Source organism: Bufo bufo, chromosome 6, assembly GCF_905171765.1.
Source record: "Bufo bufo chromosome 6, aBufBuf1.1, whole genome shotgun sequence".
Lineage (NCBI taxonomy): Eukaryota > Metazoa > Chordata > Amphibia > Anura > Bufonidae > Bufo > Bufo bufo.
The window spans coordinates 31,253,547-31,278,820 of NC_053394.1; the positions used below are offsets into that span (position 1 = coordinate 31,253,547).

Consider the following 25,274-nt stretch of genomic DNA (forward strand, 5'->3'; position numbering starts at 1 on the left):
AGTTTTACACTTGTTGCCCCCATTAGGTCCTAGAGGACCTCTTGGAGGAATTTTAACATTGTCATTATTTTTTAGGTTTGTTTTTTCCTGTAACTAGGGCTGACCTATTATTATAAGGTACACAGCCCCCAAAGGCTCACTGCAGAGCCGATTCGGTCTACCCTGCAGCGCCTGAAGTTACCTTACACCCGGCACTGGAATGGGAGCAGGAAGCGCCACTGCCGCCTACTGATCTGTATATACAGCAATGGAGAAGGCAGGGGCGCTCCGAATTTGTCCCTGCTGTCTTTAGGGGGGGCCCAGCGGTCACTGGCAAAAGGCTCCCCGATCCTGCAGCTACATGACTTCCATGCACCTGCAAAGATGTTCAGAAGCATACTTACAGAGTCACATGTAGACTCATGGAATGGTTAAAGTGGTTAAAATGTAACACATAATTACCCATAATCAACACAAAAAGCAATAGGTCGCGTGTAAAGCTCTGTTCCCAATGGCATCATGCCACGTCGCAGTGCAGGATCCCACGTCTAATGGATCCAAAGTTGATTAGCAGCACTACTGACTTATAATGGGGTCTGCTCAGGTTTTAAAGGCATCACGTATTCCCATCTCAGACAACGGGGGCATATCGCTAGGATATGCCCCCATTGTCTGATAGGTGCGGGGACCCGCACCTATAACAAGAACGGAGCGGGGAGCGCTGTGGCTGGAGGACCCCAGATTTCCCGGGGTCTGTCCATAGAAGTGAATGGGAGCATACCGCACATGCGTGGAACCGTTCATTTCTATAGGGCCGACTCGGCTATCTTTCGGCGGCCCCATAGAAATGAATGGAGGGCGGCTGCGCATGCGCAGCGCGCCCTTCTTCACTTGCGGGGCCCGGTCTTGATAAAGGTGTGAGTCTCAGCGGTGGGACCCGCTCCTATCAGACAATGGGGGCCTATCCTAGCAATATGCCCCCATTGTCTGAGATGGGAATACCCCTTTAATGCAAACTGCAAATGCCAATGTGAACAGAGCCTACAGTTAGTTATGAATTAAGCCCAAGAAATGCCAACTAGTTTGCCTGTGTTGTGATGCCAGTTTTTTCAGATTATTCACATAAATATTCATAAATAGGGTAATATGAGGAAAAAATAAGGATTTATACTCACAGCGTCCTCAGACCTTCCAGACCCCGGAACATGCCGCTCCGCACAGACTCCAGGTGGTTGGCTGTGAGGTGTACCTCGCCCACTGAAGCTGCGCCCTCGAACGCCCCGTCCTCGATTTCCGAGATCTTGTTGTTGCTCAGATTGCTGTTAGAGATATAAATGTGCATGTGGATTCGTCACGTCACTCATCCTATTATTTTGCACGTCACTCTTGCGGACGGTCACTTACATCTTTTTGAGATGTGAGAGTTTTCGGAAGAGTCCGGTAGCTTCTAACGTGGTGATCTCATTGTTGTTCAAGCGCCTGGAATTTTTCAAAAATAAAATGTAGGATTAGAATGGAGTCATGTAACTTACTGGATTACAGCGACTTCTTGGCCCCGCAGGGTGCGTTATGTTTGCCAGTAAAATGCTGTACTGCGTGCTACATCAGGTAGGTGGCAGTGATGAGGGAGAGTTCACATCACTGGTATTTTTCTTTTTTTCTGATCCGTCAGAAGAACAGAAAAAAAAAAAAAGGATCCTGAGCATCAGTTATGCACATTTGGCATCCATTTCAGCCTTTTTCCGTCCGAGATCCGTTTTTTTTTTTACAGAAAATGGCTCAAATGGATGCACAGGATATGTTTTTTTTTTTTATGACAGATCAGAAGAGCAGAAAAATAACAGTCATCTGATATTGGAGCCCTGGTCCGGTGCTATGTACGAGTAGAGATGGTCCGATACGTACAGCTCAGCTGTAGACTGCGGGATGCGGTCGGGGATTTTTGACAGCTTCAGGTTGGAGCAGTCTACCACATTGGATTCACATCGGCACTTGGGTGGACACACAACGTCGCTGTTGCATTCGCTGCTGAGCTGTAAGTCCTCGGTTCCTGTGAGAAGAGAAACAATCTGGATGACATCTCATGTTAGATCACCCCCGTCAATGCTATATATTAAAGTACTGCAGGGGGCGCTATATGCAAACAATGCACCCCTGTGTAGACTCTTAGGTCTCTTTTTCCTGGACGCTGTCCTCCTAATTATAAAAGGGGTTTTCCAAGACCTAAAATGCTCCTGTCATGTCCGTTTTAGTAAGGCCTCGTGCACACGACCGCATTTTGTGTCCGATCCGTTTTTTTTGCGGATCCGCAATTTGCAGACCGCAAAACACATACGGTCGTGTGCATGTAGCCTTAGGCTGTAGCGCTCACCGAACTGCCATGGCCCCTTCCAACAGCTGATCGCCTGGGGTGCTGATTAGAGATGAGCGAATTTCCGGTTGTGAAATTCATTTGTGATTCGATTACTGGTAAAAGGTGAATTGCGTTATGGTTTCTGTTACCACGGACCATAACGCAATTCTATGACGGAATGCCTTTAGAGGCATTCCGTTATTTATTCCGTCATAATAGAAGCCTATGGGCTGCAAAACGGATCCGTCCCGTTTCCGTTATGCAGGAGAGAGGACTCAGGATCAGGAGAGGACTCCCCGTTTAGCAGCCCATAGACTTCTATTATGACGGAATGCATCTAAAGGCATTCTGACCGTTATGCATTCCGTTATAGAATTGCGTTATGGCCTGTGGTAACGGAATCCATAACGCAATTCTGCTTTTACCAGTAAACGAAGCGCGAACGAATTTCAAAATATGAAATTCGCTCATCTCTAGTGCTGATCAATCATATATTGATGAGCTATCCTGAGGATCGGCCATCAATATTTAGTTCCCGGAAACCCCCTTTAAAGCAAACTAGAAATCCCATGTAACTAAAAACATTCAAAATACCACAAAAGTGTGCTCATAAAGTCTGACACATCTGCTCTGCAGACCGCCCTACCTGGGATGAAGTATTGCTCTTTTGCTGTGGAGGAAAAAAAGAAAAAAAGAAAATGAACACAACAGGGTTTCCGTTTCATTTACTTTTATATAGGGGTCGTGCAGGATTAGAAAAATGATTTTGTTTTCCAAAAACAGCGCCACACCTGACCACAGGTTAGGAGCGGTATTGCAGCTAAGCCCCATTAACTTCAACAGAACAAGTGGTGCAATACCAGACACAACCCGTGGACAGGAGTGGTGCTGTTCCCGTGAGAGAGAAGCCATGTTTATCTAATGCTGTGCAACCCCTTTAACTTAAAGGGGTATTTTGGTTATATAAAGTTATCCTCTATCCACAAGGGGTCTTACCGCTGGGACCCCCACCGATCATGAGAACAGGGACCCCGTAAAGTGTGCAGCCTCAGAAATGAACGGAGCAGAAAGTTAGGCATGCACGAGGCCGCTCTGTTGATTTCTATGGGAGTTCCAGAGATAACTGAGCGCTGTACTTGGCTCTCTCTGAAAGTCCCATAAAAATGAATGAAGGGACCCCGCTCACGCCTGAGCAGTCGCTCCCTTCATTTTGGGTGGATCCACGGATACGGAGCCCATGTTCTTGTGATCAGTAGGGGGTCTCAGTGGTAAGTGAATGGAGGATAATTTTATACGACCGGAATACCCCTTTAAATCACAACATTTACAGAAACCAGCAGATTTCCTATCAGCAGGAACGTACCCGAGCATCTGAACTTCTTGCTTTTTATTTGCCCAATGCGTTTGTTGGAGAGTCGGCGAGGACTGGCGCACCTGGCACCGCTGGTTTCTATCGGATTAGTTCTTAGGAAGTCCGCCAGCCACTTGAGGTTACAGTCACAGATAAAGGGGTTCTGAGCCAAGTGCCTAAGGAAATATCATACAGGTCAGGCTTTTGTTAACCCCTTTCTCCCTGCATACAAAATAGTCCCTGACATACTGTATAGCCCCTTTTTTTAAAAAAAAATTGAAGCCTATGGTTCATTGTACGGCCTCCATGGAGGATTAAATCGTCACTAACTTTTCATACCTCTGTGCATAAATCAATAGTACAAGCCACCACAAGAAACTTTGTAATATGTCTTATCGGTGATGAATGTCTAATGCTCTTGTTATCAGCTGTTTACTTCCTTTCCCCCATACTAATTGTTTTTCACTTTGAAAAATGCAGCTGCACTGGAGGATCATATTACCCCAATGCAAGTCTATGGTGAGGGGAGGGAGGAGGAGGAGTGAGTAGGAGCACACACAGACAAGCAGACTGCTGGAGCTACATGGGCTGAGATATAAACTTCCTAAGTGCTTTCTTCACAACCATACAGGTTAATACCTCTCTGTCGTTATGTCTTGAGTGCATAAGAGGCGTATAGGAAGCAGATTCTCCTCTACTTTCTGTGTGCAGTGCATAGTCTCCACCTACCATCTCTGGGAGAACTGCAAACTAGACATTCAGCATGCACAGGGGAAATCTGCTAGAAATACCAGAAACAAGTGATATAATGGCCAGAAATCATGTTACTCCTCATGTGCACACTTCTTTAAAATCTGAATGAATTGCTAGAAGTTTACAATTAAGGTCCAGATGGGTGTTACCAGTTGGGGGGATGTCCCTGCAATTTCTGACACTATAATCAGTGCTGTCGGGGTCAGACTGTGCAGAGACAAACCCCCAACTGGTAACACCCACCTGGACCTTCATTGCAAACTGCCAGCAATTTATTCATAACTTCTACCAGGAATAATGGAAGCATGGCACTACACAGAGGCAGAAAAATAGATGCGGCAGATTTGTTATCAAATGAGAAATGCAAGTAGTTAGTAAAACAGACATGTCAGGGGAGTGACAAGTCTACAGGGCCTGTTACAGCCATATGCAGGAATGGATGCTAAACAAGTGCAAAGTATAAAAGGAATGACTTGTACTTTTTGGATCGAGCCCTGGTGCAAACAGAGCACCAAAAATGCTCTGTATGAACACAGCCTTATGGCTATACCGGGGCTGGTATCTGTCAAAACCACTTTGCTATGGCTTTCAATAGCACGCACCGGCTAATATAGCTTTCCATAGGCCTTCAATGGTACTCACAATGTCTGGATGGCACGCAGGGAGGCGAAGGTTCCTTTTGCCAAACTCTGGATCTTGTTATCGTACAGCGAGAGCAGAGACAGATTCTGCAAGTCCTGGAAGGTGTCGGCTCGGATGCAGTTAATCTTGTTGGCATTTAAAAGTCTGAGCGATGAACGAAAAAAAAAATAATCGAGAATAAGTCTTACAAGCCCTGACATTAGGACTGCATTGATTTCAACTTATAAGTCATTTAAACAGCCAGGAGCGGCGGAGAGGATAATCAATCACCGCTCTGCGCACTCTCCAACCTGCAGTTAATGCGCCCTGTCTAAACTAGAGAATCTAAGACCTGAAACTCCATCGGCATAAAATATATATGAAGTGCCAGGCTTTCCTCTTCTCCGCAGGGGTGGGTCTAGAGGAAGGCTGGGGCGGACGGAGGGAAAGGAGGAACTGTTACAAAATAAAACTGAAGAATTATACAATGTACATTTCTGCTGTAAGGACCTTTCAGACAAAACACAATGGAACATATTAAAGCTATGTTCACGCTCGCGTTTTGGACGGATCCGTTCAGATAATACAACCGTCTGAAAGTAGAAAGTAGCCTCACTAATCCTACGGATGGCGTAAACTTAGGGGGGTCATATATCAAGTGCGCTGTGCAAGAAAACCAGAGCGAGTTTTGACCGTTTTGTTTGTTGCCTTTGCACCTAATTTATGACATATTTGCACCATTTTCCAGCGGTTTGCATTCACGGAGGTTCAGCCAGATCAGTTGGAGCTACATTTTTAACCGGATTTATTATTGTGACTTTTTGCCAGAAGTCACACATCTGTACTCCTGTCCTGCCCCCCCCCTCCCCCGCTTCCCCAGGAAAATCATTGATAAACAAAGCGCAATGTCTAGTAGGGCTGCCTCAGCTGAATGTAATGATACTATTCACTTCATTCTGGAGAAAAGTACTTTTATTCCATATGCAAATGAGCAGTTAAGTGCACCAAGGGCGGGCCCAAGCCCCTCTGTGCACCCTTGCTCCTCCTGCTTCCTGTGCCAGCTCCTCCATCTCTTTCTAGATTGACGGGGCTAGGTATGATGACTATGTAGGAACCTGGACGAAAGGGCTGGGGGGAGGTGTAGGAGGAGCAAAGGTGCACAAAGGAGGCTTGGATCCGCCCTTGGTGCACTTAACGGCTCATTTGCATATGGATTAAATGCATTTTTCTATAGAATGAAGCGGCGGATCGCTAAGGAAAAGGTATCATTACATTGAGCTGAGCTGGTGTCAGGGGCATACCGAGGTACGGCAGGACCCACAGACTAAGGGGTGCACCACCAAGGAGGTGAGGCGATCACCGCAGGCAGCACCAGGTAGGGGCAAGAGGGGGGCAGCGGAAGGGCCATGGGCAATGAGCGCTTTCATTGTGGCAAAGGGGTTAGGTTAAGAAATTGGCATTGGGGGGGCAAAGAAAACGCTGATAAATCCTTACTTACAGAAGCTGCAAGGCATGGAGACCACTGAACACCGCTTTGGGAAGGTCCGTAATCTTGTTGCCATATAAGACCCTGGAAAACGGAGAAAACCATTATTAACAATGTTATGGTAACTTAATACCACTGGTTGGGAGGGCATGCTGGGAGTTGTAGTCTGACAGTAAACTGCACAGATTTCGACCCAAGGGCTCTTTCTGCTAGAGCTGCTTTACACGTTATTCAATTAATATTTCATTAACTGTGAGATGAAACCAGGGTCTGGTTGGTGGTAATTAACGGGTGGATGGAAGCGTCCTGCGCTCACTTTTATTTAACCTGTTCTGTCACATCCTGGTTAGTTAGACTGGATGCACAAAATCTCTGGATTAGCCTCATGCACATGAACGTTGTTTGTTTCAGTGTCCGTTCCGTTGTTTTTTTTTTGCGGATATGATGCGGACCCATTCATTTCAATGGGTCCACAAAAAATGCGGACAGCACATTGTGTGCTGTCCGCATCAGTACTGTATGTCTGTTCTGTAGCCCCGCAATTTGAGGACTGCAAAACACATACGGTCGTGTGCATGTGGCCTTAGACTGGAATATCTGCACTCAAGCTATGATTATCATCCGGGGGGGGGGGGAGGAATGATTAACAATTTATTTAGCGGCCAAAGGTAGATGTCTTAGTGAATGGTAATTGCTTGAAATTGAAGGCACCATGAGAGCTGAACACATCAGATAAATGGCATCTGCGAGCATCTATTAATACACGTGGATATCTTTAGATTCGCTAATTAATAAGCTCTGTCTCAGGATGTTAATATCCACACAATGTTTAAGGATCGCTTCACTGAACCAGTCATGATATTCTGATCTGGAATAGCGCCACCTACTGGCTGCAGATTCTGTGCAGCATGATAATAACAAGAAGCAACTGCATGTTAAAGGGCATCTGTCAGCAGGTTTGTACCTATGACACTGGCTGACCTGTTACATGTGCGCTTGGCAGCTGAAGGCATCTGTGTTGGTCCCATGTTCATATGTGCCCGCATTGCCGAGAAAAATGAAGTTTTAATATATGCAAATGAGCCTCTAGGAGCAACAGGTGCGTTACAGTTACACCTAGAGGCTCTGCGCCCTCTGCACTTTGACAGGTCCAGGGATGATGACGGTTACACTGCCTGGCTATGTCAATCAAAGTGCAGAGAGAGCAGAGCCTCTAGGTGTAATGGTACCGCCCCCGTTGCTCCTAGAGGCTCATTTGCATATATTAAAACATAATTTTTCTCAGCAATGCGGGCACATAGGATCATGGGACCAACACAGATGTCTTCAGCTGTCGAGCGCACATGTAACAGGTCAGCCAGTGTCATAGGTACGAAACTGCTGACAAACTCCCATAAGGCCTCATGCACAGAAATGTATTGTTTTCATGTCCGTTCCGTTTTTTTTGCACCCTGTGCTGTCCGCATCCGTGTGTCCATTCTGTAGGCCCGCAAAAAAGATAGAACATGTCTGATTTTTGTCTGTTTTTCGGACATCATCCGGATTTTCTGCGGATCCTTGTTTTGCAGACTGCAAAACTCATACAGTCATGTGAATGTAGCCTAAAGGTGGGATTGCAGCACCTGCTGGGTCCTTTAATTTATAATTTGCATCTCCACCTTTGTAATGCGGATGGTAAAAATCCACAGCAAAATCCATGACTAATCGCCACAAAATCCGCAGTAGGAAATATGCCTCACGTGGCCGAACCCTAAAAGGGGATTTCTGGGCGTTTACACCAATGTCTTAGGGCTCGAATCCGCAAAAAATACGGGTGACGCCCGCGTGCATTCCGTATTTTGCAGAACGGAACAGCTGGCCCCTAATAGAACAGTCCTATCCTTCTCCGTATTGCAGATAATAATAGGACATGTTCTATTCTTTTGCGGAACGGACATATGGAAACGGAATGCACACGGAGTAACTTCCGTTTTTTGGGGGGGACCCATTGAAATGAATGGTTCCGCATATGGTCCGCAAAAAAATGGAACGGACACCGAAGGAAATTACATTCGTGTGCATGAGCCCTTATCCTTTACGACACTTCCATCAATATATGATCAATGGGGTCTCTACCGATCACACCTTGATTGACGATCCTAAGAAGGAGGCAGGGGTGATCCCCGTCACACATGCATGGCCATTGATGGGAGCTCCAGCGGGCATCACTGCCCCTTCATTCTGTTGGGGGGGGGGGGGTCTCGGAATGGGGACTTCCATGTAAAATCTTGGAAAAACCCCTGATGTCTTTTTATTTTAGGGAGCCCTAATGCCACAGCCATATCTCAAGGCGCTAGATTTGCCACTTTATTTTTACATGGAAAACTAGAACTTGATCCTACGGGGAAGTTTTAATTTTCTGACTAATTGTGAAGACTGTGCGCAGCAAATACGGTGGACCACAACCTCGGGTGTGTGACAGAGGCACAAGCTGGAGGCCACCTCATCGCAGCCTATAGACGGCTCCTCGGGGTTAAACGTGAAATTAATGAATTGCTTTCGTACAAACCTCCTCTATACGAATCTGCCCGTAGTAATGCATTAGTCACATCACAACCGACCAAGACAAAGTGCTTCTTCCAGCGCGTTTCATAGGTCCCTAAATCACCAAGTATTTTTTTGCAGACTTCTTAATTACGTTTCCTCTGCATGAAGTTCTAATTAACATGAAAGGCAAAGCTGCCGAATCTCATCAATTTTCAGCCCCCAGAAAGCCAGTCGCATTAAAATTCACATTTTCCAGAGCAGCCATCCCAAACATCATTGCATTAAAGTCCCTCTCCGGAGGAAATGGGTTTATGCCGTCAGCGTGCGAGCTGCGGCCACTGATAGAAGATATTTATTTTCCCAGTGTAAAACACTCAGCGTTTCATAGAGGGGCATAATGCAAGTCTTAAATGGAAATCGCATTATAATCTGCAATGCCTAAGCGAGGGTCCGCCGAGCAAGAGCAACATGAGCTCCTGTATTCCAGATACGTCAACCGCAAACTGGGGGTAATTTAATTTCTGCACGGTGGCCCCAGCTAAATTCTACTTACAGGGAATTAAGCGAGCGGAGGCCGTGGAAGGCGTCGGGGGCAATCTCTGAGATCTGGTTGTTGCTCAGGTCTCTGGAGAAAAAAAAAGCAGATTAATTATAGGCTGAAAATAAACATTGTAATGTGATACAGAGGATTGGGACCTATGTGTGTCTACCAGAGGCTCCACATGGATGGTGGAGTTACAGGAGGACAGATGTGGGCAGAGGAAGCAGGCTACACCACAAATACAAACAATGCATTTTACATGTCCCCATGCACCCAGCATATCCCGAAAGAGTGCACTTTTGGTATTGCAGGGCTGATATGTATCGGCATATTGCCATAGTGCCACCAAATATTGCTCACCTGAAAGGTTCAGTGACTTTTTTTTGGGGCTACAGGTTTTCTTAGCAGCTTACGAAAGGTTTATGGCCCAGTGACATAACCCTAGGGGTCACAGCAGTGACATAGTCCAGGGAGCCCTCGGCCCCTGCTACCTTAGACCCTTCAGGGCCTGGCACACAAAGTCTGTATGCTGGCCGGTGTCAGGACCTGTGTGCTGGGTCCTCAAGACAACAGAGGCTAGGAGCAAGGAGAGGTGAGGTCTTGGGTCTGGTCTGAGGTCAGAATTAATTCAGGTCTGACTTTGGGTCTGAATTAATTCAGGGGTCTTGTTTGGGGTCTGAAATCATTTTGGGATGTGATCTAGGGTGCAAATTAATTGAATAATTTAGGGATCAAATATGTGGTCTGATTAATTTGGAGGCCTTGTCTGGGGTCTGATTAAGTTAGGGGTCTATTGTAGGTCTAAATTAATTTAGGAGTCTGGATTTATTTTGGGTGTCTGGTCTGGGGTTTGATGTCTCGGGTGCCCCAATCAGGTGTGTTATACATTATCCCAATATGATCCAATCATTTATCAATTTCAAAAGCCTGGTAAGGGGCCCAGCACTTTCTGTTTAGTATATTGACCATCCTGCACCGAAAAACTCATTGGGAAGCCCTGAAAGTATTTTGTGTGCTGTTTTGTCAAAGGTTGTATGTAGACTTTGAGTCTGTGATTATTAATCTTTTCTCTTTCTCCCGATTAGAAACTTCTCAACCATTTTCATACAAAACTGGAATTGATAGGAGTAATGTATCAGCTCGGATATGATAGAGTCAATGAAAGGTATCAGCTCGGATATGATAGAGTCAGTGATAGGTATCAGCTTGATTATGATAGAGTCAGTGATAGGTATCAGCTCGATTATGATAGTCAATGAAAGGTATCAGCTCGGATATGATAGAGTCAGTGATAGGTATCAGCTCGGATATGATAGAGTCAGTGATAGGTATCAGCTCGGTTATGATAGAGTCAGTGATAGGTGTCAGCTCGGGTATGATAGAGTCAATGATAGGTATCAGCTCGGGTATGATAGAGTCAATGAAAGGTGTCAGCTCGGATATGATAAGGTTAATGATGGGTGTTAGCTCCAATATGATAGAGTCAATGATAGGTGTCAGCTCAGGTATGATAGAGTCAATGATGGGTGTCAGTTCCAATATTATAGAATGAATGATAGGTATCAACTCCAATATGACAAAGTCATTGATGGGTGCCAGCTCCGGTATGATGAAGTCAATGATAGATATCAGCTCCAATATCATAGAGTCAATGATAGGTATCCGCTCCAATATCATAGAGTCAATGATAGGTGTCAGCTCGAATATGATGGTCAATGATAGGTGTCAGCTCGGATATGATTGAGGCAATGATAGGTGTCAGCTTGGGTATGATAGAGTCAATGATGGTTCCAATATTATAGAATGAATGATAGGTATCAGCTCCAATATGACAGTCATTGATGGGTGCCAGCTCGGATATGATGGTCAATGATAGGTGTCTTTGTGCATTGCACTTACATCCTGCGCAGCTTCTTATACGGAGAGAAGGCTCCGGGAGGCACCGACTTGATTCCATTCAGCTCCAAACGTCTAGACTCAAAAAAAAAGCAAAGAACTGAAATCACAACTTATGTGCTGCAGACACACTCTCCCCATTTACATATTAACTTACATCTCTCTTCCACATTGCATTACATGTAACCCTTTGTAGACCACTATATATATATGAATAAAGGGACACGTCCACCATTTTATCACACATTATCAGCCTATATGTGAATATTCTATCTTTCTTGGATGGGTTTTTGGGTATCATTTTTTGATGTCACTCCATTCATTCTACTTTCTTTCCTAACTCTTTAAATTTCCTCTTTGTTTCGACTTTTAGCACAGCAGACAGTCTCGAGTAACTCGCTCAGTCAGACCATCACTAGGACCAGAGAGAGACCCCCACCCCCCGTAGTGATTCCACTAGAGCATCACACATTACACTGATCAATGCTCTTCGGTGGTCATCTTTATCTAGGACTATCAAGAGAACAATAGAGTGGTCGTACTGTTATCCCAATTCTACACATACTATTATCATGAGTGTGACCCTTCAGATAACATCTTCCTCTCATAGCAGCAGTAAACTGACAATGGATTTACCTATCTACGTAGGAGGGCTTATCATTTGTACTGACGGCTACAGAAGGACCCACTTTTCTATTTCATTGTCAGTGGTGTAGTACTGCCGAAAGGGGGGGAAAAAACCTAAAAATTCTAGAATAAAAAATGGCTTCTATGAATATTGGGTTTAAGCAAATTGAACAAATATACCCCTTTCTGACGGAAGTGTCCCTTTAATTTACAAGCCACATCCAGTGGTCACACAATTATATTATACACCATTTTAATAAGTCAGACCAAATGAGCAGTAAGATTCCCATTATATATGCAGTACTATACAGCATCTCATCAGGAATTAAAAAAACAAAACATGCATGCTGGGAGTTGTCATTTTGCAACAGCTGGAGGGCTGCAGGTTAGGCGCGCCTGGGATAGGACATCAGTAAAAAAACAAAAAAAACTCTTAGAAAACTCTTTTAAAACGTGAGTAAATGGCATTTTTTCAGCCCTCTGTTTTCTCTATACAGGAGTTGAAAAAAATGTTACTGCTTCAGCAGCAACACAAAAAATTGAAAAAACTAACACTAGCCAAATATTGCATTTTGTGCGTCCTGTGTTTCATATTTCCCAAAGACTTTCAGCTAATATCTGGAGCTAGGGTTTTCTCAGAAAAAAAAAAAAAAAAGTATCAAAGACGTTAGAGCGCCAAAAAACGCTACAAAAAACCTGTCATCCCAGCCTAAGAGATTATTTCCTTCTACCTCACACCAAATCAAATTTGTCCGATCCTTTTGATGGGTTTTTGTAAGCCGCTGACGCACATACTTTTCACAGGCAGGAGACATCATGTTATTAGGTGTTAGTCGGTAATGCCTGATTTTTGCTTCGTCGGTCAATTTCCCTCTTTCTCCTCCACTGCTATTACCTCTATTGTTCGGCAGCTTCTGAAAGTGACCTTCTAAGAGCTGAAATAAGACCCCCGGGATTTCCTAATTAATATTTCTTGCTAAAGTGTCCCCGGATTGAGAGGTAGGAAGAGGTGACCTGTCAGCTGTGCATGTGAAGCAGAATGACCTGAGTTAACACTCCATCAATTACATTTAGTGGCTGCCAGCGGGAGTCCGTGTAATGATTTGGTGTTATAACAAAGCGTGTGTAATGCTTTCAGCTCCGCTGAATCTTCCGGCTTTTTGGAGAGCAGCTGCGTATTTAGTGAAGTCACTTCTTCTTTCCCCCCAGAGGACCGGACATTGGGGGAGATCAGCTGTAACACAGAGCGGCGCGGTGATTGCGGGAAGGAACGACGCCCAGCGTGACACATGGGCGCTCAATTCACAAGGGTCTATCGTTCACTCTCAAGTGCATCTGCGGCACAGACACGTGTCCACAGAGAGGGTCTGCACATGGCGGAGGCGCTGGGGTGAGGTCTTCACTGGCGCAGCAAATTAAAATATTACTAAGAAGTAGTAGTAAAATAAGGTGAGGAATGGGTGGATTGGGTCTCATCTGCAACATGAAATTATAATTATATTCCCAGTAACTGTGACAATAAGCTGGAGGGCCAGGTGCAGATGTATACCCAGTCTAGAGCGCCCCTCTATACCCAGTCTAGAGCGCCCATGTATACCCTGACTGTGACGTCTCTAGTGCTCATGGACTTGGATCATCCTGAGTGGGCAATATCTTTAAAGAGGACATCAGCATGTTTTCTGAAGTTCCTCTGTTATACCTCATGGAAATGTATGAATGGATTGACAATTGGGTTTCTGTTTGCCAGTAGGGCATGTCCCCACACATGATAACAGGCAGACTGTGGGGACCCACTCTACTGACAAGGAATGGTAAAAATCTATCCATACATTTCTAGGAGAAATAACAGAGGAACAATACCATGCAGAGTTCTAAAAGATGCTCCACAATTATTATAGGGAATACAAGTATTTGGTCAAACAGACATCTTAGGAGCTGACAAAACCTAGGACTACCTGCCTAGGCTAGGAACATATGTCTTAGAGGGTAACCCCTGGAACATTTCTATAGTTACATAGGCATAAGGTTAACATTTATCTTAAAATCTACATTTTTAACATTCTTTCCAGCTGATGAGGAAGGCCTGGTGGATATCGGTCATGTTAGTTTTTTTTTGCACAGCAGCAATCATGTCATCTGAGACAGAGAGGAATAATAAGGGGTTGTGGTGGAGGATGTGGGCTCACATTTCGGTCATGGTCTCCGGGAGATTTGCTGGGATTGCAGTCAAACCTTTCCCCCGACAATCCACTATGCCGTTACTACATGTGCACATTGCCGGACAGGAGCCAATGGAGAGGCTGCAGATCTGAGTGCTGGACGGATCATTCTGACCTGTAAGACAAGAGCGGAAAAAGCTATTTACAAGGAACATACACGGGTGATCTAACATGACGACAGGAATCACAAAGTGCTGTTCGGGGCGTCACCCAGCAAGTGACAGAGGAGAAAACCCAAAGACCTGTAAATACTGGTGAGAGAGCTGACCAGATCTAAATGCCATACACTGCATGGTCACAATGTGGACACCCGAATACTAAGGGGGAAGGGGGGAGTGTTATGGGGTTAAATCTCCTCTCCTTCCCTATCTCATCGACATGGATCTCTTCCTCCGCCTAGAAAGTATAGATGGTCTCTAAATAATTCTGTCTGGCATTTGCTGGTAAAAGGAGAATAAATACGAGAGATACAAGATAATTGTTCACCTTGAACCAGCGCATGACAAAAAAGTCCAGTCGGAGGAGGACCCAGCCCCAGCCTCTCCAAATCTGTGCCTCATGTCCTGCTGTGCCCAGCCCTCTCCTAGTAACCGTGAAAGAAAACCATCCTAGAAGGTTCTTGTGTGTATATATATATATATATATATATATATATATATGTGCATTTGTGTGTCACAGTGTATACATGTGAATAAATGTATGTACGTATGTGTGTATGTATCTACAAATGTTTGTGTGGGTGTGTGTGTCACAGTGTGTATATGTGAATAAATGTATAGACCATATGTGCTACAGTGTGTACATGTGTGTGAATCTATGTATATACTGTATGTGAGTTTTTGTGTCAAAGAGTACGTGTGTAGGTATATTTGTATAAGTGTGTCACAGTGTGTATGTGTGTGAATCTATGTATACATGTGTGTCACAGTGTGTATGTAAATAAATGTAAATAAACAAATAAGTGCTACAGTGTATACTGTATACGAGTATATTACGCTACATTACAAGAATGGCCATGAAAAAGGACACTGTCAGTTCTCCATGGCCATTTTCAACCAGTTTTGCATTCATTTTCTAGCCAACTGGACGTTTTTAATTCATTTTTAATGGCCATTAAAAATGGAAGATTTTCATTGGATATTTTATTTTATTTTATTAATATCCAAGCCCCTGCAGTATACCTAATCCCCCATAGTGACCCCCAGCAGTAATTATGTCCCCCATAGTGACCCCCAGCAGTAATAATTCCCTCCATAGTGATCCCTAGCAGTAATAATGCCCCCCATAGTGACCCCCAGCAGTAATAATGTCCTCCATAGTGACCCCCAGCAGTAATAATGTCCTCCATAGTGACCCCCAGCAGTAATCATGTCCTCCATAGTGACCCCCAGCAATAATAATGTCCCCCATAGTGACCCCCAGCAGTAATCATGTCCTCCATAGTGACCCCCAGCAGTAATCATGTCCTGCATAGTGACCCCCAGCAGTAATAATGTCCTCCATAGTGACCCCCAGCAGTAATAATGTCCTCCATAGTGACCCCCAGCAGTAACTATGCCCCCCATAGTGACCCCAGCAGTAATCATGTCCTCCATAGTGACCCCCAGCAGTAATCATGTCCTCCATAGTGACCCCCAGCAATAATAATGTCCACCATAGTGAGCCCCAGTAGTAATAATGTCCCCCATAGTGACCCCCAGCAGTAATCATGTCCTCCATAGTGACCCCCAGCAGTAATCATGTCCTCCATAGTGACCCCCAGCAGTAATCATGTCCTGCATAGTGACCCCCAGCAGTAATAATGTCCTCCATAGTGACCCCCAGCAGTAACTATGCCCCCCATAGTGACCCCAGCAGTAATAATGTCCCCCATAGTGACCCCCAGCAGTAATCATGTCCCCCATAGTGACCCCCAGCAGTAATCATGTCCCCCATAGTGACCCCCAGCAATAATAATGTCCCCCATAGTGACCCCCAGCAGTAATCATGTCCTGCATAGTGACCCCCAGCAGTAATAATGTCCTCCATAGTGACCCCCAGCAGTAACTATGCCCCCCATAGTGACCCCCAGCAGTAATCATGTCCTCCATAGTGACCCCCAGCAGTAATAATGTCCTTCATAGTGACCCCCAGCAGTAATCATGTCCCCCATAGTGACCCCCAGCAGTAATCATGTCCTCCATAGTGACCCCCAGCAGTAATAATGTCCTCCATAGTGACACCCAGCAGTAATAATGTCCTCCATAGTGACCCCCAACAGTAATGTCCCCCATAGTGACCCTCAGCAGTAATCATGTCCCCCATAGTGACTCTCAGCAGTAATAATGTCCTCCATAGTGACCCCCAGCAGTAATCATGTCGTCCATAGTGGTCCCCAACATTCCCCATGGTGGCCCTCAGCTGTAATAATGTACTTCTTTTAAAATTACTCACCTCATCCACTTGCTCGCACAGAGGCAGTCGCTCCTCTCTTGATGCTGAAGGACCTGCTTTCCCTTCGGTAGGTCCTTCAGCATCAAGAGAAGAGAGTCTGTCTCTGTGCGAGCAAGTCGATGAGGCGATTTTTTTCCAACCCCTAAAAGGCCATTCTGCACTAGTGCACTTTTAACTGCTGTTCGACTGGTGCACTCCTAAGGGCCATTAAAAAACATGTCCTATTTTTTGACGTTCACTATTCACTGCAAAAACGGCCATGTGAATAGCCACATAGACTGCAAATGGTTCTAAAAAAAAAGGCGGTCACATGGCTGTTTTTTCAATGTTGTGTGAATGTAGCCTTAGAAGGGAGGCAATAGGCAAGTTCCTGGTTTGCCGCCTCCACCAAGCCTGATAATATCTGTATCCGCCAGCCGCTGTATATAGGGGTACCTATTCACAGCGAGCAGGTATATGGTGCTTTCTGCAGCGTAGATCAGTCGGTTCCTTTAAACCAGGATGTGTCTTATCTCGTACTTTCCACATTGTGTAAGATTTGAAGATAAAACCGCACTGTAACCTCCAGCAATTATCTGTTTCAAAGTGCCCTCCATAACACGATAAAAATAATTTTTATAATTTATCCCAGAGTGAAGAACGGGGTAATGACTGAAGTCGATGTTCAGCCGCGCTATAGATTTTTTTTTATATGTAAAATGGAAATAACCTCTGAAGTGATTTTAAATTGCAAATAGAAATGTTAGCAAAATAATTTTTTTACTCAGGAATTGTGAAATCTCATTAAGAGACAAGAATGATAAGTGAGGAGGAGGAGGAGGATAGGAGGTGGGCCGGAAAGGGGCAACGAGAACTGATGTGAGCGATAAAGCCAAGGCGAGGGAAATCAGCTACAGACAGGCCAACAATAGTCAGGGAGTTATTGTCCAGGCTTTTACCATTGATGGCCTATCCTCAGGACAGGTAATCAATATCAGATTGGTGGGGGTCTGACACCCAGCACCCCCGCTGATCGCCTCGGCCTCATCACAGCTCACCAAGCACAGCGCCATACATTCTATAGTGGCTGTGCTTGGTATTACAGCTCTGACCCCTTTCGCTTGAATGGAACGGAGCGGCACCTAGTCCACAAGATCGATGTACAATGATGTTACTTGCCTAGGAAGAGGACTTGAGCACTCACATCCTCAACAGCTGATCAATGAGGGTGCCGGGTGTCGGACCCCCGCCGATCTGATATTGATGACCTATCCCAAGGATAGGCCATCAATATCAAATTCCTGGAAAACCGTTTTAAAGGGGTTCTCTAGGCAACACATACAGATGGCCTATCCTCAGGCCTATTTCAAACTATACAGTGTACAGAGCAGAAGCAGAAGGCTCCGTACACCATGTAATGGCGGTGCTGGGGTACTACAGCTCAGTTCCTATCCACTTAAATAGCGATAATTTCTGCCGCTAACTAGCGGCTGCCCGAGACAGCTGATCGGTGATGGTGCCAGGAGTCGGACAACCAACGATCTGATATTGATGACCTATCCTGAAGATAGGTCATCAGTATCCAAGTTCTGGAAAACTCCTTTAACTGGGTCATACAGTCATTGATTGGGTATGTTCACATGACAGATTTTGAGAATGCGCTGATTTTCTGTGCAATTTTTGGCTCGTTTTTTCAGCCTCCTATTCATCTCAATAGGAGAATCAGCGCGGATTCCTCTCCAAGTTAGAGCACGCTCCTTCTTTTTTCCATGCTGTTTTTTCAGTTGCACAATTGAAATGAATGGGAGGCTTTTAAATGTGTTTCCACAAGGAAAACATGTGAAAAACAGACAAAGACGCAGTGTCAACAGGCCCTTTTATTCTAATTATTAAAATTTGAACTGATAGGAAAAGTTTCTATTTAATCCTGTTAGCACAGCAGAGCCAGAGTGCAGCAGATGTATCAGGGCCAAGTGGTTTTGCCTGCCAGAATTTATGCCAAAACCTGCTGGTAACCAAGATAAAGTTGGAAGATTGTCTCCTGATGAAAGTTTATTCAAGTAAAGCCGTTATCAACTCCAACACAAGTCTGGACTCACTTTATTTCATCTTCCCCCCCCCCCCCCCCCTTCATCAATTTTCCCTTTTTCTGCAAAGGACGACAACGCCTGGGGTCCAGGATATCCAGGTAGGAGCACCATGACACATGCACAGCCACATCTAAAGGGACACTATAGGCCACCCTTCCACCACTCTGACATTCCTACACTGGGTACCACCAACACCATCTACTCAAGGGGACTCTGTCCCTTGTTGCTTTAATGCAACTGGCGTCACAACAAACATGTTACTCTAACATGGACCCCTTGCAGGGACAAGAGGGAGCTGTGGAAGGGCCATGGGCAATGAGTGCTTTCACTGTGGCAAAAAGGTGAGGGTAAGAAATTGGCATTAGGGGGGAAGGGGGGCGCCGTTTCAGTTTTCACCTCAGGCAGCAGAAAGGCTAGGTGCACCCCTGGGGCTGATATATGTCGGTATACCCATTTATGAGCTATATATGATGGCATAATCTGCAGCACTATTCCATACATGTCACTGGCAGCACTGATTGGATAATGTCAGATTGTGCAGGGACACCACGCGGTGAGCGCGATGACGTCAGTGCAGGCCCTTTTGAAAGAAGACGATAACGGCTGCGCGATCAAGTGGATGAGGTACGTAATTTTTTATTTTAATTTTTTTTTAACCCTTAATGGACATTTTACTTAGCATTCTGTATTAAAGAATGCTATTATTTTCCATTATAACCATGTTATAATGGAAAATAATAAAATCTACAGAACACGGAACCCAAACCCAAACTTCAGTAGAGAAGTCCGGGTTCGGGTCTGGGTACCACATTCAGTTTTTAATCACGCACGTGCAAAACGCATTAAAAACGCTTTGCACTCCCGCGGAAAAAAAACTGAAAAACGCAACAAAATCGCTGACAAAACTGACTGAAATTGCGTTCGCACTCGTGCAGGTTTCCCGCCTCGGGTATCAGGGTTACCGGAGAGGGGCTAAAAAGGTGATGACTTTTTGGGAGCTGATGGGGTCGCTCTCTCACATAGGAGGTCCTGGTGCCCGTGGAGGTCAAAAGCCTCTCCAAGTTAGAGGACGACATGACAGTCCTGCGTCCCCGGATCTTCAGACTCCACTTCTGACTTGTTTTCAAGTAAATTTCCCCCAAAAAAGTGATCCCTCTGTTCACGCTAACAAGTCAGGCTGCGGTTTTAAAAGGGTCTACATGATTTATGAAAGGGTCCACAATGCCGCTCATGTCGTGTGATAGAAGGAGGCAGATTTGTGGGTGGCTTTCTTCTCGGAGTCTCCATATTCATTAGTGTGACCTAAACAAGCATGGTTGAATGCCAGCCCCCATGCCTCCCATCTGCAGGGGCAGCGGACTATTAATATTTCATCATGTTGTGTCTCTGTCTTATTCGGCTTAATGGGAGGTCTCAGCTGTGACTTTTTTGCAGCAGCTGTTCCTCATTTACACACATACTAAACACCCCGTCCTCCGCCCATAGCGGCGGAGATCCAGGCCGACCTCACACTGGCGAGACAACATACTGCTATTCTTATCACAGGAGCCCGGATCAAGTGCGACTTCCGAAGATGTGGAGGCGAAACCACTGAGAGAAGAGACTTTACTGCAGAGGATTTCATTTAAGGAAGAGCTCAGAGCAGGTTATTCACCTGACAAAAGATACTAAGCCGGTCTAAGAAGTTAAGGGGTTCATTAAGGAGTAGCCCAGCTTCAAAATACTGACGGTCTAGCCTCAGGATATTAAGGCCTCATGCACACGACCGTATGTATTTTACAGTCCGCAAAAAATATGGAAGACGTCCGTGTGCATTCTGTATTTTGCGGAACGGAACAGCTGGCCCCTAATAGAACAGAACTATCCTTGTCCGTAATGCAGACAATAATAGGACATGTTCTACTTTTTTTTGCGGAAACGGAATGCACATGGAGTAACTTCAGTTTTTTTGCGGACCCATTGAAGTGAATGGTTCCGCATACGGTCTGCAAAAAAAACGGAATGGACACGGAAAGAAAATACGTTCGTGTGCATGAGGCCTAATGCATAAATATTAGAGTAAATTAAAGGGGTTTTCCCATCACATACAATGGGGGCATATAGCTAGGATATGCACCCATCGTCTGATAGGACCATTGTCTGATGGGACCCGCACTTACAAGAGAACGGAGAGGGGGAAATGAATGGAGGGCGCACTGCACATGCGCAGCCGCCCTCCATTCATTTCAATGGTGTCCCATAGAAATGAATGGGAGCGGGGGCTTGTATGGGAGCAGCGCTTGGTGGTGGACGGACCCCGTGAAATCCGGGGTCCTCCAGCCACAGCTCTCCCCACTCCGTTCTCCTTGTAGGTGCAGGTCCCAGAGGTGGGACCCGCACCTATCAGACAATGGGGGCATATCCCATTGTATGTGATGGGAATACCCCTTTAACTGGGATAAAGCAGTAATTACCTGGTACTGCCTCCACTATGTAGACTGTGCATGTAAGCATTAAAGAGGGTGCAGCGCTGGCACAAGTGCTACTGTCCCTTCAAACAATTGGCCCCCACCATCACTGAGGATAGACCATAAATATTGTAAAGCCAGAATACCCCTTTAATGGTCACTATTCTGCTGGTTGAGTCACTGGATATCATTTATTAAGGCTGCCTTTTTTTGTACTTTTTACATCGGTGCTGCTGCCCAATTTATGACAGGGCATCCAAAAATTAGGCACATCTTTTGGAAAACCTATTTTTTGGCAACTTTTACGCCTTTTTCTTGGTGAAAAACTTGCAAATTTGCCCCAGCCCTGGCCTCCGCCACTCCCCTGACATTCCTATGTATCGAATACAGTGTAAAAACACCCGTACAACAAATAGTCACATGGGGGTTTAAGAAGTCGCAAAAAAGTCATTGTGCAGAAATTTTATGCCAAAAAGAGGTGTAAAACTGTGGGTAAATGACCCTTACTGTGTACAAACATTACCTATCCTGTACTGATCCTGAGTTACACTCTGTATTATACTCCAGAGCTGCACTCACTATTCTGCTGGTGCAGTCACTGTGTAAATACATTACCTATCCTGTACTGATCCTGAGTTACACTCTGTATTATACTCCAGAGCTGCACTCACTATTCTGCTGGTGCAGTCACTGTGTAAATACATTACTTATCCTGTACTGATCCTGAGTTACATCCTGTATTATACCCCAGAGCTGCACTCACTATTCTGCTGGTGGACTCACTGTGTACATACATTACATATCCTGTACTGATCCTGAGTTACATCCTGTATTATACTCCAGAGCTGCACTCACTATTCTGCTGGTGGACTCACTGTGTACATACATTACTTATCCTGTACTGATCCTGAGTTACATCCTGTATTATACTCCAGAGCTGCACTCACTATTCTGCTGGTGGACTCACTGTGTACATACATTACTTATCCTGTACTGATCCTGAGTTACATCCTGTATTATACTCCAGAGCTGCACTCACTATTCTGCTGGTGCAGTCACTGTGTACATACATTACATTACTTATCCTGTACTGATTCTGAGTTACATCCTGTATTATACTCCAGAGCTGCACTCACTATTCTGCTGGTGCAGTCACTGTATACATACATTACTTATCCTGTACTGATCCTGAGTTACATCCTGTATTATACTCCAGAGCTGCACTCACTATTCTGCTGGTGCAGTCACTGTATACATACATTACATTACTTATCCTGTACTGATCCTGAGTTACATCCTGTATTATACTCCAGAGCTGCACTCACTATTCTGCTGGTGCAGTCACTGTGTACATACATTACTTATCCTGTACTGATCCTGAGTTACATCCTGTATTATACTCCAGAGCTGCACTCACTATTCTGCTGGTGCAGTCACTGTGTACATACATTACATATCCTGTACTGATCCTGAGTTACATCCTGTATTATACTCCAGAGCTGCACTCACTATTCTGCTGGTGGACTCACTGTGTACATACATTACTTATCCTGTACTGATCCTGAGTTACATCCTGTATTATACTCCAGAGCTGCACTCACTATTCTGCTGGTGCAGTCACTGTGTACATACATTACATTACTTATCCTGTACTGATTCTGAGTTACATCCTGTATTATACTCCAGAGCTGCACTCACTATTCTGCTGGTGCAGTCACTGTATACATACATTACTTATCCTGTACTGATCCTGAGTTACATCCTGTATTATACTCCAGAGCTGCACTCACTATTCTGCTGGTGCAGTCACTGTATACATACATTACATTACTTATCCTGTACTGATCCTGAGTTACATCCTGTATTATACTCCAGAGCTGCACTCACTATTCTGCTGGTGGACTCACTGTGTACATACATTACATATCCTGTGCTGATCCTGACCTTTACACGTCATTTATACTAGAATATTTCAGTCAAGGAGCCATAACTGTGGCGAAACAAGGAATAAAAAGAAGTCTGACCTGAGCAGCTAAACTCGTGTTTCTGGACTTCTGCCACGTTAAGGCCACGGAGCTGGGACGGCGCTGTGCACTGTGTGAAGAGCCCAATGGTTGGTCGTTGCCGAAGCCACTGAGAAAGCCAGGCCAAGTGACAGTCACAGAACAAGTTGTTGGAATGTAGCCGGCTGGAAGGAAGACAACGGGCAGATAATCAGAAGAGCACAGAATAAAAAAAGGAAAGTACAAATACTTAAAGGGGTCCTCCGGGAGTAAAGATTATTTTTATTTATCTAAATGCCCACAGCCTGCCTCTGTAAATAGAAGATTCATACTTACCTGCTCCGAACCTCCGTGCTGGCTTTTGCATGTTCACATTCTGGTCCCTACAAGGACATGATCATATGATCTGCTGCAGCCATTAACTGGCTTCAGCGGTGACGTGGCTACAAGCGGTACATTGGCTGCAGCGGAGCATACGACCATGCAGTACTGGATGTAAACAAGTCCAGAGACGGGAACATGCAGGAGCCAGCGTGGAGGACGGGAGCAGGTAAGTATGTTTCTTCCATTTATAGAGGCAGGTTGTGGATTGCGCTTTTCTGGTGTTTCTTTGTAACATTCTCAGTTTGTTACGACTGAAAAGGTCCTGATAATGTCCTTCTCACGTGCAGCTTTGTGACCAAGACATCAGCCTCTGGATATGAACAAGGCAGCATGTTGACATTTACTGACAGCAAGCAGAGATTTTGAGAAAACTCTCCTCTGGATTTCTGGGAGAGACTTTCACAAAAAGTCAGGTTCATTAGAATCCAAACTTTTTGGGAAATTCAAGACGATTTTGTGGAATTGATTTGGTGATCTTTAGTGAATATACATTGTATGTCAATTTGCGGAACGGACTGGGCGGCCCATTGTAGAAAGGACTATTCGGACAAGAATAGGACATGTTATATTTTTTTTGCAGGGCCACGGAACGGAGCAAAGGATGTGGACAGCACACGGAGTGCTGTCCCCATCTTTTGAGGCCCCATTGAAGTGAATGGGTCCGCACCCGAGCCACAAAAACTGCAGCTCGGATGCGGACCCGAACTACGGTCGTGTGCATGAGGCCTTAGGAGGTCGTCCGGTGCGGCCAAAATCTCCAAATTCGGCCAATATACAGTTGCAAGAAAAAGTATGTGAACCCTATGGAATGATATGGATTTCTGCACAAATTGGTCATAAAATGTGATCTGATCTTTATCTAAGTCACAACAATAGACAATCACCGTCTGCTTAAACTAATAACACAGAAAGAATTAAATGTTACCATGTTTTTATTGAACACACCATGTAAACATTCACAGTGCAGGTGGAAAAAGTATGTGAACCCCTAGACTAATGACATCTCCAAGAGCTAATTGGAGTGAGGTGTCAGTCAACTGGAGTCCAATCAATGAGATCAGATTGGAGGTGTTGGTTACAGCTGCCCTGCCCTATAAAAAACACACACCAGTTCTGGGTTTGCTTTTCACAAGAAGCATTGCCTGATGTGAATGATGCCTCGCACAAAAGAGCTCTCAGAAGACCTACGATTAAGAATTGTTGACTTGCATAAAGCTGGAAAGGGTTATAAAAGTATCTCCAAAAGCCTTGCTGTTCATCAGTCCACGGTAAGACAAATTGTCTATAAATGGAGAAAGGTCAGCACTGCTGCTACTCTCCCTAGGAGTGGCCGTCCTGTAAAGATGACTGCAAGAGCACAGCGCAGACTGCTCAATGAGGTGAAGAAGAATCCTAGAGTGTCAGCTAAAGACTTACAAAAGTCTCTGGCATATGCTAACATCCCTGTTAGCGAATCTACGATATGTAAAACACTAAACAAGAATGGATTTCATGGGAGGATACCACAGAGGAAGCCACTGCTGTCCAAAAAAAGCATTGCTGCATGTTTACAGTTTGCACAAGAGCACCTGGATGTTCCACAGCAG

The 25,274-nt window shown here is 45.0% G+C and overlaps 1 protein-coding gene across 1 annotated transcript in view; it reads right to left on the reverse strand.

Annotated features, from left to right (window-relative positions):
- SLIT1 (slit guidance ligand 1) overlaps positions 1-25,274 on the reverse strand; it is a 292,661-nt gene that overhangs the window by 62,898 nt on the left and 204,489 nt on the right. Inside the window, exons 8-18 of the mRNA XM_040437323.1 lie at positions 23,326-23,489; positions 14,320-14,467; positions 11,510-11,581; positions 9,623-9,694; positions 6,556-6,627; positions 5,079-5,222; positions 3,696-3,859; positions 2,979-3,002; positions 1,885-2,029; positions 1,384-1,458; positions 1,155-1,298 (exon numbers count right to left, since the gene is read on the reverse strand). Of these exons, the coding sequence (XP_040293257.1) occupies positions 1,155-1,298; positions 1,384-1,458; positions 1,885-2,029; positions 2,979-3,002; positions 3,696-3,859; positions 5,079-5,222; positions 6,556-6,627; positions 9,623-9,694; positions 11,510-11,581; positions 14,320-14,467; positions 23,326-23,489 (1,224 nt within the window). The remainder of the gene's footprint in view (positions 1-1,154; positions 1,299-1,383; positions 1,459-1,884; positions 2,030-2,978; positions 3,003-3,695; positions 3,860-5,078; positions 5,223-6,555; positions 6,628-9,622; positions 9,695-11,509; positions 11,582-14,319; positions 14,468-23,325; positions 23,490-25,274) is intronic.